The 19,460-nt window shown below is 51.6% G+C and overlaps 1 protein-coding gene across 1 annotated transcript in view; it reads right to left on the reverse strand.

The window, feature by feature from the left end:
• Positions 1 to 10,684: 10,684 nt before the first annotated feature.
• The window catches only part of WIF1 (Wnt inhibitory factor 1), a 30,862-nt gene continuing 22,086 nt past the window's right edge, over positions 10,685 to 19,460 (reverse strand). Inside the window, exons 9-10 of the mRNA XM_032954359.2 lie at positions 14,945 to 15,040; positions 10,685 to 13,757 (exon numbers count right to left, since the gene is read on the reverse strand). Of these exons, the coding sequence (XP_032810250.2) occupies positions 13,639 to 13,757; positions 14,945 to 15,040 (215 nt within the window). The 3' untranslated portion in view covers positions 10,685 to 13,638. The remainder of the gene's footprint in view (positions 13,758 to 14,944; positions 15,041 to 19,460) is intronic.

The raw sequence follows: 19,460 nt of genomic DNA on the forward strand, positions 1-19,460 counted from the left end.
GGTGCTGGCCACCCACCCCCTCGTGGTCCATTGCCGCCTTCGTAGGTGCTCGCTTACAGCACTTGCCCTCAGAGTCTGTTGGTGCTATCTTCGTCTTTGGTAGCACCAGCGACAGGGGTGATGCTGGCTTATTGGGGGCTCTAAGCAGCAATGCCATTTTTCGCAGCTTTGCTCCCGCCGCCCCGTGTCTCACAGGAAAAACTCCTCTTGAAATGACAGCAGAGATATGGATGAGAGATGGGGATGTGGTGAGATTAGAGAAACGTGTAGACAACGTATAAATATACCGAGGCGGGAGAAGCGAGCGAGATGTAGGCAACACGGAGAGGAAACAGATTAATTGAAAAGTCTGCGGCAATGGGCTCGCGATGTGTATTAGGATTTGAATTTCAGGCGATATTTGATGCACCCACTTTATTTTTTTTCACGAATTCACGTCCCCCTTGAGTTACTTGGAGTCCCCCCCCCCTCCCTAAACTGTATCCAAAGCGCAGCGCCGGGGCCAGTGGGGGGAGGTGAGCTGAAGGAGGGGTGGGGGGGGCTGAGGGGGGTTCCTGTCATTAAACCCCCACCAGCCTCCCAGGGGCATCTCCTAATTGGCCGCCTGTTGTAGCGTTAAGAGATCATCGGCGCTCCTCCTAGCCCCTGCTCCTGCCCAAGGGCTCGTGCCGGGGCTGTATTTGTTGTCCATCCAGCGGCTGTTTTCAATTTGATGTAATTTGAGCTGGGGGGGGGGGGCTGCCTGCTCGTTGTGTGTGTTTTTTTTCATCTTGGGCGCCCCCCTCCTCCCTCCCCCCCACGGCTCCCTTTGATGTTGCACAAAGAATCCTTTTATGGAGTTCCCAGGGCCAGGCCCCTGGGGATGTGAGAGGCATAGGGGGCGGCGAGGCCGGACTAACGGGACCCGGCGCCTTCGGGAAGCGAGGACGGCGACGCGACGAGGGCGATGGCGGCCCTACATAGCGGGGCCCTCCCACCCTCCCTCCCACCCTCCCTCCCTCCCCATCTGATCCCCGTCCCCACCGTTGCCCGAGTGGCTTCCTTTCAACCCCGGCGCTGACGCAAATTAAAAGTGAAAAGGTTACGCGGGTTAGCGTCAACGGTGGGGGTGGGGTTGGGGGGGGAGAATTAATAATAAAAAAATGTCTTTGAAAAACAAACTTAAAAGCGTTCGCTTTTGTGGCACAGAGTGAGCAATATTTAAAGATTTTTATTCTCACCGGGAGAGACGCGTGCGGTGAAATTTCAGAAGCCAATGGGACGGTTATAACTGCGGGCCGATTTCCCCTGGCCGTGTTTACTCTTTATTAGAAAACTTTTAAGAGTCACTTAAATGCTTGTGGTTTTGGTCCAAACGCACGGAGAATTATAATTGTGGCATTAAAAACGAAAAACGAACACTCCCATGTTTTAAGGAGATGAGAGAGCGCCTGTGCAAATTCATCATCTCTTGCTTTCGATATATCTGCCTTATTTTAAACGTAAACTCGTGGTGCGATTGTTGGTTATCCTCTGCTATTCGTGTTGGGCCGAGTTCAGTCAGCGACGTCTCGACAGCCATTGGCTGAGCACGGTTGGCATGTGCCTGAGAGTACAAGCAATGAAATTGGGCCCTCTTGTCAACCTTCAGCTCCTCTCCGTAACTCCGTCGCTCAATGCCTGGCGGCTTCCTCGGGACCGTGGGCAGCGGTGCAGTATCGCAGCCTGCACATCCGGGAGCTACGCCACGACGTCGCCTGCTCCTGTCGTACGGGCTGCTGATGTCGATTCTGAGCAGCAGCTTTCCATTTCACCTTCAGGTGCTCACGCCAGACAACCGCGGCCGGAGCAGCGGAGTAGTGTCGCCGTGATGTCTCCTTCTTCGGATTTGTGGATCGGGCATTCGCGTCGTTAGATTTTGTACAGTCTGTTCTGGCTACACCACTGACCGATGCAATCGAATTTAGGACTCGCTTATTGCCCGGTGCAGATGATGAGACGGCCACTGTCACTGGCCAACTGACCGAGGCGACACGAGCAGCTGGGTAATCTCTTTTCTTGTGCGGTCTCTTCGCCACTTTGGTTCTAATTGTGAATTGGCGTCATGCCATGAGGCGAAGCGTCTCGTTCCGTTCTGAACCCGCGGCCGAGTGGTGCATTAGCCTGGCCTGTGGAAGACAATATTCGTGTAATCGACGTCTGTTTATCACACGTGGATATGTGTTTAGCAAGCGGCACCAAAACTGTCTATTTAATCCTCAGGAACCGGAATGTTTTTTTTTTCCCAAACGAAGTGAACATGTACATTGAGTGATACGGCGTTGTTGCGCGACAGCCATTTCGTAAACAGGCAAAAAAAACATCAACTCTCCACGCGTGCTGAGAACTCAATTATTATTGGCGTCCAAAACTCAGATTCAGAACCCTGGATCTCGGCGGTGCTAGCTCAGTCCTCTGACCCCTTGGTCACCCAGCCACCTCAAGGCAGCTGCAGCTTCTTAGCCGCGGAGAGATTTTTTTCATCCCCCCCCCCCCCCCACCAGAGCGTGTGCGGCGTTTGTTAATTCCGTGCGCCGAACAGCTTGGGGGGTTCGTGTTTCCCAGCTCATTTTACAGGGCGCGAGAGAAACCCCTTCACAAAATAAAGTGATGGAGACGGACGGAGGGGGGGAGGGGGGGACTCCCTGCTTGCTGTTCCGTGGCCGCGCGTCCTTCGGCGCAACATTGGGGCCCCAGTTGGATTTATTTTGAGATGACAGTCGGTGGTCTTGGTGAATTGAAAACAAATCAAATGCCAGCAGAGAGGCTCGCGCGGGTGGGTGAGGTGGTTTTTCTGGGAAATGATCAGCCACGTTCATGAGTCGCCATGTCGCGAATGCAGCGATGTTCTTAGGTCAACGATGAAGAGTCATTCGCTGAGTTTCCAATAAGAAGTATGGAAATAACTCGGGCTTATTGAAATCAATGTGTGTTTGAATAGGTTTATGTTGTGTGTTTTTCCAGCCGCAACTGGCTTTGTGTTCGATGGCCAACGGAATTCTTTATTAGAGTAACAATTCCGAGTTATTTCATAACTCGATTCCGAGTTATTTCATAACTCGATGGAACAGTTAGGCGATGTTCGTCTTCTGTTTGCAGCACTGAGCCTGGCGGTGGAAATTCCACATTCACATGGCGGGGACCAGTACAGCCTGTAATGGTGATTGGACATATTCCAACACGTGTAATTAGCTTGTTTTGAATTCAAACATTGACGGTGGTCTAACGGCAATTATTTGACAAAATATTTGTCAAAAATGTGAAGGAAGTTTGCGTCATCCACCCTATTGATTTTCAGAATAACTTTAATGACTCAAATTAACTCAACTTATCCGAATTTAAGGTTAATTGTGCAGAAAATACACATTATCGGTGTTTCGTGTCTGCCAACGATGGACACATTATGATTTAGTTTTCGAAAACAAATTGAAGCCAGTGAAGAGTTCAGAAGTTTATATCCTCGAGTAACAGCCCATGAAGGTCTTTGCGGAGGGCGATTGAAAGACGTCCACCACGACGAAGGTGACCTTGGGAGGGTTGTGTTTAAAAGAGGAGACCAAGAAGCCGTTCCCCGCGTCGTCATTTGCCGCTGCCTTACAACGGGACCGATCCGTCGCATCGCATTCCTTTTCAACTCAAAGCAGCCGCAGCAGAAGCGGCGGCCGGCGGCGGATTGATGATGACGACGACGACGATGATGAATGATGCTGAAAGATCGCGCTCATTACACACAGAGTGCTCGCCACAAACGAACCACAACACCTCGCTGATCTCGTCAAGGAGCGTGAACCATCTCGCGAACTCCGGTCGTCATCCTCGTAGCAGCAACAGCAGCGGATTCTTGGCTGCGAGCGGCGCTTTAAGACGCGCTTCAAAGGCCGTCTGGAACGCTCTTCCCTTCCGATATTAGAAAGCCACTGGAGCTATGCACTTTTAAATAATCTAGATTGAAAACTAATTTGTTTAGAAATGCTTTTGTCTTTAGTTTGTCGTCCTTCCCCACACCTCGGATTAATTAGTATGGTTGGCTACGCACGGTGCGAAAGAAGTTCAATATACATACAATTATGTCGCGCATTCAAATACAAATACCCCCCGTATAGCCTTCACAGACTGTTGGGGCAAGTGCTGTTAGCGAGGACCTATGAAGGCTGAGAAGGCACACGAGGGGTTGTGGATGGCCAGCACAACGCCCGCCTGCTCGCCTTTGTCTCCCCAGTGGCGATACCACTTCCTTGAGCCACTTCGTTGAGCACCTCCCATGAGCACGGTTGGCTACGTGCGGTGCGAAAGAAGTTCAACATCCATACACCACTGCCCAGACTCAACACTGCCCATAGATGCCGTCTGAAAGCCACCGTAAGCGTGAACAATCAATTAAGACCCGAAATGGTTTTTCAAATCCTTCCAATGATTGCTAAGCCGGAATCCATCTTCTCGGTTGAAATTGTCTCTGTGCTTGTATATGTGGATAGCCTCATGAACGAATCTCTCATGGTAGCCAGATGGCTTGCAAAGAACCTCTGTCTTGGAGAAGTCAATGTCATATGAGCCTACTGAATTATAACAGTGATCTGCCACGGCCGAGTTGTTGGTCCTACCGTGTTTTAGGTATGCTTTGTGTTCACGAATGCGGTCCAAGACATGTCCTTTGGTTTCTCCAATGTAACTACTACCACAGAGGCAACGACGTGTCTCGGACCGCATTAATGAACACAATGCAGACCTAAAACACGGTAGGACCAACACCTCGGCCGTGGCAGATCACTGTTATAATTCAATAGGCTCACATGACATTGACTTCTCCAAGACAGAGGTTCTTTGCAAGCCATCTGGCTACCATGAGAGATTCCTTCATGAGACTATCCACATATACAAACACAGAATTTCAACCGAGAAGATGGATTCTGGCTTAGCAATCATTGGAAGGATTTGATAAACCATTTCGGGTCTTAATTGATTGTTCACGCTTACGGTGGCTTTCAGACCGCATCCATTATTTTAGTCTCCCCTCTCCTCTTTTCCGAACATAGATGGACTCATATTCTTAGCTCTTTCGGTAAAGTCACGTTGAAGGGAAACAATAAAATAATATATATAACAATACAAATTCTCACGACGTTTCGACCATAACACAAATGGTCGAAACGTCGTGAGAATTTTTATTGTTTTATATATATTATTATTTTATTGTTTCCCTTCAACGTGACTTTACCGAAAGAGCTAAGAATATGAATTACTGCAGTCACGAAAACTTTAAATCAAAATATATGGACTCGTCCATCTGAATAACTGCCAAATCTCTCTCCGTGGTGCTAACGTAAAAAAACGGCCACTTTTTTTCAAATTGTATTGCTGTGGTTTACACGCCTGATGATGATTGCTTGTGTTGCAGTCGAAACGTGATAAAAAAAATTATTGTTTTATTATTTTATTGTTTCCCTTCTACGTGACTTTACCGAAAGAACCAAGAATATACTGCCCATAGACGTAACACTGCCCATAGACTTAACACTGCCCATAGACTCAACATTACCCATAGACACAACACTGCCCACAGACTCAACACTGCCCATAGACTCATCGCTGCCCATAGACTCAACACTTCTCACAGACTCAACACTGCCCATAGACTCAACACTGCCCATAGACTCAACACTGCTCACAGACTCAACACTGCCCATAGATTAACACTGCCCATAGACTCAACACTGCTCACGGACTCAACACTGCCCATAGACTAACACTGGCCATAGACTCAACACTGCTCACAGACTCAACACTGCCCATAGACTAACACTGCCCATAGACTCAACGCTGCCCACAGGCTCAACACTGCCCATAGACGCAACACTCTGCACCTCTGATTAGCACGCTTGGCTACGTACGGTATGACAAAAGTTCAACACACAAACACATACGTACGTACGAAGCAAGACAGAGAGAGGGGGGGCTTTGCAAGGCTCGCAGTGACCGAGTGGAGGAGGTTGAACCCCGCCCCCCCCCCTCTTGCGATGTTGGTACGCCGAGGGGTGGGAGGGGGGCAGCACGGGAGGAGCGTGGAGCAGAAACGACAACAACAACAAAATGATCCGCTTGAAAGTCGGCTCAGAAGAACCGAGGGACTGCATCCATCTTCAGGGCCCAAGATGAAAGGAGGGATTTTTTTTTAAACTTCTCTCCGTACAATCAAAAGGCCTCTGTCAGCTGTAAGTGTTTAAATAAACAGGCCTCTTTAGGCTGCTTACAATCCCCGACCCTTTGAACGTGCGCTCCTCCGCTTTAATATCCCGACAATGACGACAACGACGATGATGATGATGGGTACACGAGGAATGCTCGCGAGAATCGGTTTTCATAAACGTGAACGGGATACGGTGTCCAGCCCGCGCCAACGAAACTTTTTTATTTTATTTTACAAGCCCTCTTGTGCGGATTCATATCAGCTCAGCGGTTTCTTTTGAGCCCCGGGGTAGGCGTGTAAGCGATGTGAAAAATTTGTCTTTAAAGGGAATATGAAGGCCACTCGCAGCATTACACATTTTATGCTTTCCCGTGATGTTCCACGGCCTGCAGGTTGGTGCCACCGTGGGTGTGACGGGTCAGCCGCTGACGTGCGGCCCAGATGTCCACTCGACGGTCTAAATGGGTGCAGCGCAACCACAGGCAGTCGATGATCGGCCGGTCGTATGTGGTGGGGTGAAATGTGGGAACGTACCTCCACCGCTTCCAAGACGCCGGTGCGAAAGAGTAGGCCAGATACACTCCAGAAGGGCGCTCTAAGAGCTCCCTCTAGTGGAGGCCACTGTCGCCAGCGAGCACTTGCAGGGTCTGCGCCTTCAGCCCTTTGCTTTTCCAAGCCTTAGTTCGCGTCCACGTTTGTGATACGTGCCGTAGGAAATTTGTCGGCGATTTTAAATCATCCAGCAGCGGATCGTCCGTCGGCTGGCGACTACGATGATTTGTTCGAGTCACAGCGCGTGGGATTGAATTATCTCTCTTGCAAGAGGGGTATCCGTATCGGCACGGACAGACTCGGTATGTATGGAGGGTGACGGTTTTGTCTTACATTTCTGAAACGTTTTTGAAATGTCTCATAATCATATCGTCAGAAGCAGGCAGCCACGATGTATCCACCGCTGGATGAAGGACTCCAGAAGGGGGGGGGGGGGTCGCCATCTATCGCCGTTTGTGCGATCCCGCAGACCATCTCGCTCCGTCTCCTTTTTGTGCGCGTCACCTCCTGAGGCTGTCACTCCAGCGTCAGCCTCAACACCCACGGCCATCGTCGCTTCGAGCGGAGTACCCTGCCCTAGCCAGCCTCACTTTTCCTTTCCCTCTATGACCCGCATTTGTTTGGAACGGGGCTTGCTGTTGTGTGTTCAGTGAACCTTGGATTAGCACCGTGTCACCTTGAAGTCCTTGAACGAAAGAGCTGCCATGGAAGTCCTTGAGTGAAAAGTTTGCCAGGGAAATCTCCCCACGCAACTCGTTACGATGGCACAAGCTGATGCATGTGGCGCATTGAACACAATGAGATATCATGGGGGGGATATCTCTCGATACCGGACGAGGGGAGGACCACATGTGAATACATATATTGTCCTGGGTGGTGTATCATTATTATAGTAGTTGCCACAGTAGGGGGCACAGGTGGTGCATCGGCCAGTCATCTCAGTCAGTCGACCAATGGCACCTGGGTCTGTCCCGTGACCTCCTGCCGGCGGGCGTTCGGCACTTCACGTGGCATCAACGTGCACCTAGCCTGGCACAAGCGCCGTAGTGACGTCACCGCCACTTAGTGGCGAATGGCGGTTGTTGTTAACATGATAATTTTGTTTCCTTCCCCCACACCTCCAATTGGCACGGTTGGCTACGCACGGGTGCGAAATAAGTTCAACATATGTCTTCTGATTCAAGAGTTCCACTCTCTCTCTGCTGCGATTCCAAGCACGCATTTCCCCACGTTTCTTTGCACACTTTTCAACTTTCATTCCATGCTATCTATCAGCGTCCGCATTTCCGATCGTGTATGTCCTAAAATTAAATTCTCACTAGTTTAAAAGTCTCATCTGGGGACAATACTCCGTTGATTTTCACCATCAAGTTTAGCTTTACACAAAATCCCCTCTCACTTCTTTATTCCATCACCTTAACAAGGACGGCCACCGCATCGCGCGCTTTCAGGTGCGCTTCCTGCGGCCGTCTGGAACGCTCTTCCTTTCGATATTATGAAGCCACTGGAGGCTACAGTGAGGGAAAAAGTATTTGATCCCCTGCTGATTTTGTACGTTTGCCCACTGACGAAAAAATTATCAGTCTATAATTTTAATGGTAGGTTTATTTGAACAGTGAGAGACAGAATAACAACAACAAAATCCAGAAAAACGCATGTAAAAAATGTTATAAATTGATTTGCATTTTTATGAGGGAAATAAGTATTTGACCCCCTCTGAATCAGAAAGATTTCTGACTCTTAGGTGTCTTTTATACAGGTAACGAGCCGAGATTAGGAGCACACTCTTAAAGGGAGTGCTCCTAATCTCTGCTTGTTACCTGTATAAAAGACACCTGTCCACAGAAGCAATCAATCAATCATATTCCAAAATCTCCACCATGGCCAAGACCAAAGAGCTCTCCAAGGATGTCAGGGACAAGATTGTAGACCTACACAAGGCTGGAATGGGCTACAAGACCATTGCCAAGCAGCTTGGTGAGAAGGTGACAACAGTTGGTGCGATTATTCGCAAATGGAAGAAACACAAAAGAACTGTCAATCTCCCTCGGCCTGGGGCTCCATCCAAGATCTCACCTCGTGGAGTTGCAATGGTCATGAGAACGGTGAGGAATCAACCCAGAACTACACGGGAGGATCTTGTCAATGATCTCAAGGCAGCTGGGACCATGGTCACCAATAAAACAATTGGTAACACACTACGCCGTGAAGGACTGAAATCGTGCAGCGCTCGCAAGGTCCCCCTGCTCAAGAAAGCACATATACATGCCCGTCTGAAGTTTGCCAGTGAACATCTGAATGATTCAGAGGACAACTGGGTGAAAGTATTGTGGTCAGATGAGACCAAAATGGAGCTCTTTGGCATCAACTCAACTCGCCGTGTTTGGAGGAGGAGGAATGCTGCCTATGACCCCAGGAACACCATCCCCACCGTCAAACATGGAGGTGGAAACATTATGCTTTGGGGGTGTTTCTCTGCTAAGGGGACAGGACAACTTCACCGCATCAAAGGGACGATGGATGGGGCCATGTACCGTCAAATCTTGGTGAAAACCTCCGTCCCTCAGCTAGGGCATTGAAAATGGGTCGTGGATGGGTATTCCAGCATGACAATGACCCAAAACACAAGGCCAATGCAACAAAGGAGTGGCTCAAGAAGAAGCACATTAAGATCCTGGAGTGGCCTAACCAGTCTCCAGACCTTAATCCCATAGAAAATCAGTGGAGGGAGCTGAAGGTTTGAGTTGCCAAACGTCAGCCTCGAAACCTTAATGACTTGGAGAAGATCTGCAAAGAGGAGTGGGACAAAATCCCTCCTGAGATGTGTGCAAACCTGGTGGCCAACTACAAGAAACGTCTGACCTCTGTGATTGCCAACAAGGGTTTTGCCACCAAGTACTAAGTCATGTTTTGCAGAGGAGTCAAATACTTATTTCCCTCATTAAAATGCAAATCAATTTGTAACATTTTTGACATGCGCTTTTCTGGATTTTGTTGTTGTTATTCTGTCTCACTGTTCAAATTAACCTACCATTAATATTATAGACTGATTATTTCTTTGTCAGTGGGCAAACGTACAAAATCAGCAGGGGATAAAATACTTTTTTCCCTCACTGTATGCACTTTGAAATCATCTCGATTGAAAACTCCTTACTTTCGAACTGCTTTTTGCGTTTAGTTTGTTATTTATTTTATTTTTTACTTACGTGACTTTACCGAAAGAACCAAAGAGTATGGATCCCTGCAGTCACGAAAACTTCAAGTCTATATTAGTTTGCCATCCTTCCCCCCGCACCTCCGATTAGCACGGTTGGCTACATACGGTGCGAAAGAAGATCAACATACATACATTGACTACGATCCACGTTCAAATGCTAGCCGAGGTGAGCATCGTCATTTAAACAACAAACATGTTTCAAGAGGAGCCCGACAAGAAGTCACGGTTTTTCCCAAAATTATTCACAGACATTCTGACGGACAGCGGGTACCTTTCATGGATGTAACGGATGGCAGAATGGTCAGCACACTTGACTTGCAATCCAGTGTATGTATGTACCTGTTTTGAACTTATTTCGCTCCGTACGTAGCCAACCGTGCTAATAGTGTAGGTGGTCGCCGGTTCGGTTGAAGATTTCGCGGCACGGCAATTGAAACAAAAGGTGCAATCTTGATTTGTGCAAGTTTATTACCCCCCACCCACACACACACCCACTCTGATTCTCCCAAGATGCCTGTCAAAGCCCTGTCCAGCGTGGTAGAGTGGTGCTCCAGAGGGACTCTCCAGCGCTCCCCTCTTCGAGGAAGGCTCATTTTGCGTGAGCGATAGATCGCAGAGCGCGCACACGTGGTGGGTGTCTCTCTCGCTCTCTCCTCTCGGTTGTTTGCGAGACGGATCGTCGGCTGCGTCGCGACAGAGACCGAGCAAAGGGCACCCGGGCACGAAAGCGTTTATTGAGGGCGCACGGGGTGCCCGCCGTTTAATTCGATACACTTCACCTTGATACAATCCCACGGTTCCATATGACACGTGAGTTTAGCCTACATGCGATGCGTTTGGCAACTCTGTACCCATGGACCGTTACCAACGAACACTACAAATCCCATTGTTACGCTTATTAAATATACAAAACACCATGCTACACGCGTCAACACAACGCCACCACAGCAGTGATATATTAAGAGATAACTTTTGCACAAAAAAAACACGACGGTGACAACGACAACCGCAATAATATAATTAATATTAATGACACAGTATCATAATAATTATAATAATTAAAAAAAAAGTTTTGTATTTAAAACAAACAGCAGCCTTTGATGACAACGTTACTCAGCTTGAGAGTGGAAATGATGGCACACCTTTGTGCCGGACGCAGCCTGCATTGTGCAGTACGAAATCTGTGATGTGTCGTCCCACGGGCTACTGGATATATATAAGTGAGTTAGGAGCCTCAAAAGTCTTCTCGGATTTATGGAGAATCCTCCCGGCTCATCACTCGCCATGAGAACCAAAGCCATGCGCACTGCAGCCCTTGCCATCCTCATCCTAACGGCGTCGCCGCCTTACATAGGATGCCCCTGCCCGCTCCGTTTAGTGGCTCACTGAATTGTTGAGAGGTGGCACGGTACACCGGGGGTTAGAGGACTGAGCTGGTGGCGCTGAGATCGTTGGGTTTGAATCTGGGTCTCGGCCGGCCGTGATTAAACCGGGCTCATACCTCCATCTTGGTCGCCAAAGATGATCGCGAATTTTTATTTTATTTTTGATCTTGGAAAATTCTATTTTTGAGAAGGTAAAGAATCATGGTCTGACTGTCATGCGGCCAAGATCTCTACAGCAAGGTGCTTGAGCAGCTGTAGCGACCTTATAGGTGGATAGGTGGTCGTTTTAAAGGACCTCACAACTCGTACCGTGAAATCTATTTTCACGGCGCCGTCCTCCAACACGGCGGGGCAATGCAACGGTTGTGTGAGGATTGTGAGTCGCGCCGTAATCTCATGCCAATGGCAGCCAAAATTGGAATAAAATAAAGGAATTAAAGTTGAGAAAGATGTCTTCCAAAAAGTTATTGAGAGGTTTACTTTTTATTTTTATTTGGAAGAGCGGGGGGGGGGGGGGGGGGACCGTGTGTAGCATCTGCTAGCCATCTCCCCGCAGGACCTCACCCAACCAACCACCTGTGCTACTTTTTTTTTAAAGTTCCAAACGCCGACATGAGCGACCTGAGCGCGCGTACACTGCTCACGCTGCGTCCACGATATCTGAGCAACATTAAATACAGTTTTCGTATAAGTGACACGCGACTACGTCTACAGTAACATGAGCAGCGTTCAGTGTACACAAAAAATTGAACAGCAATAAAATAACAACCCCCCCCCCCCCCCAAACAAGACCGTGTTAAAGAATAAAAACATTTAAATCCAACACCGTCTTCATCAAGCAGCACGAGGGAACACGGGAGACGGTGCGGTGTCTGCCCCGTCACGCACAGCACGGGGGGGGGGGGGGGGGGGCCCATCTACGGTGTGCCACCCGTCCCGTGCACAAGACTGGAAGCTGTATGAGGAACGTGGAATTTCCACCACTGGCTCAGGACCGCGTCAGAGATGAGTGCCCCCCAACCCCTCTCACTCCCCAGCCTCCGGCCTCGCGATAAAAGCCCAGGAGACAAATTGACCCTTGCCTTTTTGTCCGGGCCCTCTCGCAGAGAGATGTGTCTGGGTGTGACTGCGCCGCTTTGAGGGCTGTCCCCTTTGCGATGTCACGCCACGGCGTTACCTTGAGCGCGCCGAGAGTGTAGTTCGACAGATACAACTAGCTCACGATATCATGGGACGGGGGGGGTGGGGGTGGCCGCGGGGGTGGGGTGGCTTCTACACAACCGACCAATGTGCTTGTCAGGAGAAGCACGCCGCGTGGGTTATCTCCTGAGATGCCCGGCAGCAACCGCAGTGCGGACTCCTCAAGAATTTTGGCGATGCCGATATCAGAGGCGGCGTGGCCTGCGCAGACTGCTGGGAAGAGACCATCAAGGTTGGGACAGGCGACGCGACGAAGGAGAATATCTGAACATGCGTGGTGAGCTGCGGTGTATCAAATGAGACACTGCAACAGCAACAACAAAAATAAAACAGAAGTTCACTCAACATCCGTTAACTATCTGTCCACTCGCACGCTCGCGGCGTACGGCTGAGAGGGTAGCTCGTTCTTCGCAAGCAAACAAGACGAACACTCGATCGTTTCAGGATGCCCGACAGCCGAAAGGAAATTGCAATGGCACCGATTCACCGCCGTCAGTGGCCATGGCTAATTCCACTGCTGGGTGAAGTTCCTCCCCAAGCCGCTGCCGTCTCCTGCAATCCCGCGATACATCAAACCACCCAAACCGATGTCCATGCCTCCGTCTCTGTCGCTGGGTGTTCTCTCCGGGCTACACTCCGTCGCTATCCGCTGACCATCCGTCCCTTCCAGCGATGCGCCCTGCCCACTCCCGCCCACTCGCTCGCCTACACACTCGAGTCGAGTCCAGAACCCGTGAACGTTCGCGAGCCCACGTGCTCCTTTTTTCGGCAACATATACCATCTCAACACCGAACGTATAATCCCCAGAACCTGAATGGCACACGCGTGATATAGAGTAGTACACACACGTGGTATAGAGTAGTACACACACAGAGAGACAAATAGACGGAGCGGCGGGGTAACGACGACTCGAAGCCGGGTGGAGGGGGTGGTGAGAGCCGCTGCCCGCCGAGGCCACCGGTGCCGTGGCGTGCGAGCGCGGGGGTCTTGCCCCGTGAGGGACGTGGCGAGTCTCGGGGGACGGAGAGACGGCGGAGGAGGGGGGGGGGGCCGGTGGGGGTTGTGCCACCCACGGCCGCCGTTACCAGATGTAGTTGGAGTCGCTCGGGGTGTCGTCCTCTGGCAGGACCTTGGCCGGCGGCGGTGGCGGTGGCAGTGCCTTCTTTCTGCCGCCAAACTTGTACGTGCCCGTCGAGGCGCCTGCCACGGAGTCCACGGGGGGAGGAGGGGAGGGGGGAGTTTGGCGAGCTGCACGCGGCTGGCAAAGGGTCTCATCCGCCGCCGATGGCGCCCGTGCCACGTGAAACACACGCGGCTTGTTCGGAGCGAACCTCCTTCCCGCCTCACTCCTTCATCACTCCTTCCTCACTCCTCCTCGTCCTCCTCGTCGTCGTCGACTCGGGCAAGAGTCGTCGTTGTGCGTGCCCGAGGGAGGAGAAGGAGGAGGAGGGGGGATGGAGGTTGCCCGAGCGCCTTTGCGATGCGGGCGCAGTTTTGCTCCAACGCGCGGTTTGGCACGCGGGGAATTTGGGGGCTGTCGGACGCAGTGAGTTGGTGGGTGGAGGGGGAGAGCGTCCGTCGCTCGCCACGTCCCACACAAAGTTGTATAGACGTCCATAAGATAAGTTTTATTTTGGGTTAGATCGCGTAAATATATAAATGTGTCGTTAAACCAGCCACCACCCGACACAGCCAATTTGTAATGTTTGTCACGTAAACAGAACGTGACAATTCGTTATTAGTACAGCACACCGGTGTATTGGAGAGCAAATCCACACCATTTGCAATCTGAGTACGACGATTCGCCAGTAAATTACAACTAGCTTCATCAGGCGGACAAGCCGGATTCGTGGAGAAATATTCCTGTTTCGTTCCTTGAATCGAGGAGTAGATGCGGTGGTGTCCCTCGTGAGCCCTTCACGTGCGAACGGGCACGGGGGGGGTGATTAGTGAATGCATCTACATCACAAAGGGTATCCGTTGCCGGTTGGGTTATTCATTTGGTGATCAACGCACATTATGCATGCACGTTGTTCTTGTCGTTTACGTGCAGTAGAATAGCAGTAGCTGTTGTTGTCTGCGCTACAAGTAATCCCCATTGACGTGTGGTGACCGGTTATAGGCATGCATTGAAACAATTATTAGATGATTCGCTTCCGAGCAGCACTAAAGGTTGCAGCTTATGTAAACGTTGAGTCGACCTAGGGGAGGCCCAGGACCGGTTCAAATAATCGTCACCGGTGTCGGCCGTGAGCAGGAATCGAACTCGGGTCGCCGGGTTCGTAGCGCAGCGCGCAAACCGCTACACCACCGCTCCCCACCACACACACACAGACAGACACGTGCACACAGACAGACATACACGCGCGCGTGCCCGCGACACTTACGCTTGTCGCAGAGCTGCCCGTGCCACCCCTCCTCGCAGCGGCAGGCGCGGGGGGCCACGCACGATCCGTGGGGGGCGCAGCCCGACCAGCACACGGCTGCTCGTGCCCGGCACGCGGCGTCGGCGAACGAAGCGTCGGGCGGCGTCGGCGCACGGTGTAGCCCGGGTCATAAACACCACACAAAGACAAAGGTTCCCCCCCCACGTATAGCCTTTAGCAGATTGTCGGGGCAAGTGCTGTGAGCGAGCAGCGCCTACGAAGACCGGCATGGCCAGCAGCACATCTGCCGAGTGGTGGTGGTGGTGGTATTCACTGCACACCGCGCCAGGTACTCATTTGAGGCTGAATAACACACACACACACACGTGTATGCCCGTGTATGCCACTCACGACCGATGCCATCATTCACGGTTGGTTTCTTTTGGGTGAGATCGTCGTGCGGTCACAATGTCAATATTTTACCGTAAAACCGTGAAATTGTCAAACATTCGGCTCGCTTCTCAGCATGCCGGTGTTTGCTCGTAAACCAAATCGATGTGAATATTTGGCACGTGCATTACGGCTTCATTTCATCCATTGGCTGTGTTGCGTGGTGTCGTTAAACAATGGCATTGTATCAACACGACGAGCTCACCCGAGGGGAACCGATCGTGAACGAAGAAGAATATCACGCGCCGCCTTACAGGACGACGAACGTCGAAGGGTTAAGAGAGAGAGAGAGAGGCATCACAGTGTCTGGTAAGTGGCGTTTGGCCAGGACATGGCCCGGCTAGCAGAGATAATGGCCAGCGGTCGAGGCTCATGGCTGAGTGGCAGCCACAGCAGAGAACGTTTCCCTTGGAGAGGACGGAGTTCACGGAGATGGAGCAATGAAATGGGCTCGCGTGCAGATCAGAATCAGAATATGTATTTACACTGGAGGAATCCGATGAGCTATAAAGCTCCTTTTTAACAGATGCCCAGTAATTTGTTTACATCGCATGACAGTGATGATGATGACAAGTCGTCAGCATGGGGATTTAGGGCCGTTGCCGAAACGTCGACATTTTTGTTTTACTTTTTAGGTCAAACAAAGTATTATTGCCGAATGCGTGAATTAGATTTTTTTGTACGCATATCGACAATTCCCCGGATGAATTTTCAATGTTCACAAGTGAGCATAATAAAGGTTTTTTTTGGGGTTATATCGGCGTCAATATGTTTACGCGATCTAACCCAAAAAATATATATTCTGGATAATATTGGTCGCGAAAGCTCTACGACTCCTACGTGTTACATTCACAAGTGCGGTTTGCATAATTGGCCGAAACGCCCTCCTGCATGTGGTCCAGGGAGACGGCGGCTGCCGGGCGCTATGACAGCAGCCACCCTGCGTCGGCGTTCCACCGATCACGTGCCACGGTTCACGTGCCACGGTTCACGTGCCACGGTTCACGTGCCACGGTTCACGTGCCACGGTTCACGTGCCACGGTTCACGTGCCACGGTTCACGTCCACGGCGCGGCGCTGCCTTCGTTGAGAGCAGCCGCGCGGCATCAACCCGGCGGCGCTGCCGCTCGACCGACCGAGCGACTCTCTGGGAGGGTCTCTCCCCCAGCGACGTCGATGGCGTCGCGCTCCGAATATCTCGCCGCGGCCCGGCATTGACTTCCTGCGGCGAGGGCCATGAGCGATTCCGCGCCTGTGTCAAGGGTCCCTGCGTCGGTTGCTGCTGGCGTTACGTTTCGTCTTCCTGTATCGTCAAATTGTTGACGCCTTTCTCGGCTCCGTCCAGCGATGATCGAGCGACTTGTGTATATTTGTCGTCCTGTGTTAGGTCGCATTCATCGCACAGAGAGCGATTCCCACGAGCGAACCACAATTACCTCGCTGATCTCCGTCAAGGAGCGTAAAACGTCACGTGAACTCCGCTCATCCTCCCAGCAGCAGCAGCGGCGGCTTTTGGCTCGGCCGTCGAACAAAGGCGGCGGTCACTGCATCGCGCGGCGCTTTCAGATGCGCTTCTGCGGCCGTCTGGAACGCTCTTCCTTTCGATATTAGGAAGCCACTGGGTAGATATCCACTTTAAAATCATCATCCAGATTGAAAACTAATTTCTTAAAAACAAAAATTGTTGTGTTTAGTTTGTTGTCTTTCCCCCGCACCTCCGATTAGCGCGGTTGGCTACGTACGGTGCGAAAGAAATTCCACACACACATACACACTTATCGCTCGAGCTTCGTTTGGTGACTTCCCCTTCTCCCCAAACCGCCGTGTCAGAGTTCAGCCGCGCGGCACCCTCACGGCTACCGAGATTAGCGGGGTCGGTAATTTTGCCTGCGGTCGAGTCGAGGCCCCGTGTCTCGCCACCGCAGCCGATCATCCATCATCGAGGGTCGTGGGGGGGGAGAGATTAAAAGGAGGTGGTGGTAGTCGTGAAAGCGAGCGGACGGGCGTTCACTCATTGAAGTCGCCCCCGTGTGAACCGTGTGAATCGATCAGTGGGCATCTTTCTCCTCTCTCCCTCGCTCTCTCTCTCTCTCTCCAAGTGGCGGAATGGGGAGAGATAAGAGCGCGTCCACACAATCCCCTCTGCGGGCCTGCGCGGGTGCCAGGTGCCCCTTTCAATCCTCCGCAGTGGGAGGACGACGAGAAAAGAAACTGGCGACAAAAGCGGGGGGTGGGAGGGAGGGGGCGGGGTTGAGGGGGGACACGGCGAGCCGCTGAATGGACCGGCGGCTGCAGTTGATCCAGGGGGGCCTGCGCATGGGTGGCGCGCGCGCCGGGTCCCTCTGGGTGCATCGAGCCAAACATTCCTGAGCCCGCGCCCCGCCTCCACCCATCTCCCCGTACCCCCCCCCCTCCTCTCTCTCACTCTAGTCGATGCTCAGTCGCCCTTTGATCACATGCCACTCGCTGATGGCTTCCGCCTGTGTGGACGCCTTTCATCTCGGCGCCCCCCCCCCCCACTTCTACCCCCCCCCCATGCCCCACGCGCGCGCGTGCCCGTGCGGCTCCGTGAGCGCGCGCCCACGATCTTCCCCGCAGAGGCCGAGCCCTGAGCGCCTCACCGGACTTAGTCCCGGCCTCGGCTCGAACCGTCGCCGCAGTCCTGGAGCCAGGCTTAAGCTGGAAACCCAAACACTGACTCGAAGAGTCCGACCGCAGGTATTGTGGTCAATGCAGACATGATTCCTTGTAAAAGGTTTCAGTTTGGTGTTTTTAACATCTTAACACCTGTTTTTGTTGCCGGAAAAGAAGGGGAAGACCCCTTTTCACTGACTCGAAGCCTAACACGGAGGCCCCGAGCCGAGCACCAGCCCGAGCCATGAGCCCGCCCGATCCTGAGCTACCGACCTTAACCCCAGCACTGGCCCAAGCCCTGGCACTCGCGCAAATCCCTCGTGTTCACCCTAACTCCAGCCTTGATATTAACTCTAAGCTTAGCCCTAGCCATCACCCTAGCACATGAATCCGAAGGGAAACCCGAGCCCTAACGCTAGCTCCTAGACCTAATACTAACGCCTAACCCCAGCATTAACTCTAAGCCAAGAATGACCAACTACACATAGTCCCTAACACAAACCGTAGCCCATAGCCTAGCCCTAACACTAACGCGAGACATTAACACCCTAGCCCCTAGCCCTGCCCCTAACATAAACCCTGAAGCGACCCCAAAAAAGCAGGCGCGTGGCGGGCATTGTATAATTCTGGAGCTCTGCGCGACGCGTTACGATCAGCTCTTTAAATTAACCCGGCGCTTTGAAATACAATTTTGGGTCCGCACAATTTTTCACACTTATGGAGTTCACGTGGCGCAACGGCAGAGATGTACATCACATCTTTTTTTTTTTTACAAATTTAAATGTAAATTCTACGCATCTATTATTCATTGTGATTTTTCTTTCTTTTGAGAATCGCCATAAGCTCGTGGCACCGTGGAGAGATCCTTACCAGTGAGCCGTGCTGCTTGTGTGAAATGTTATTGCCTATTTGTTTATTTATTCCTCCTGCTATATTAATATCCCTTCCCTTGTGGTGGCACCTGCGCGCCATCCATCTTTGGGAAATTGCAGAATTCTCATGGACCGGGCTCGTAAAAACGAGATGCATCGTCGACATTTGAATAGCCGCGAGCCGTTACTGGCTGTAAATTTAATCATTTGTGACTTTTCCCCCCTTCCCTCCACCCTCTCTTTCTTTCTTCGTCAAAGTCATTTTGTAAGCCTCCACCGCCGCCCTGTGTGGTCTCCTTGAGTCACGGCGCAAAGCAACGGCGCTTAGGCGGAGGCCAAATTTCGCTCGCAGGTTTTTTTTTTTGCGAGGAAGTCATCATAGCGCAACAGGTTTTGTCTTTCTTCCCTTTTAGTGTTTGCGGTTTAACAAAAAAAAAACTTTCTCCGAGGATCAAGGCCGCCGCGAGAATTGCCCCCCAACACCCCCCCTCTCCTCCTCCTCCTCCACCCCCTCGCCCCCTTTGAGCCACAGCACAGAGGGGGCCCCTCTTTGTCCGTGGCACCTGCGCTCGCGTCACGCT

The sequence above is a fragment of the Petromyzon marinus genome, chromosome 14 (assembly GCF_048934315.1).
Source record: "Petromyzon marinus isolate PM22_M1 ecotype Great Lakes invasive population chromosome 14, UKy_Petmar_22M1.pri1.0, whole genome shotgun sequence".
NCBI classification, from domain to species: domain Eukaryota; kingdom Metazoa; phylum Chordata; class Hyperoartia; order Petromyzontiformes; family Petromyzontidae; genus Petromyzon; species Petromyzon marinus.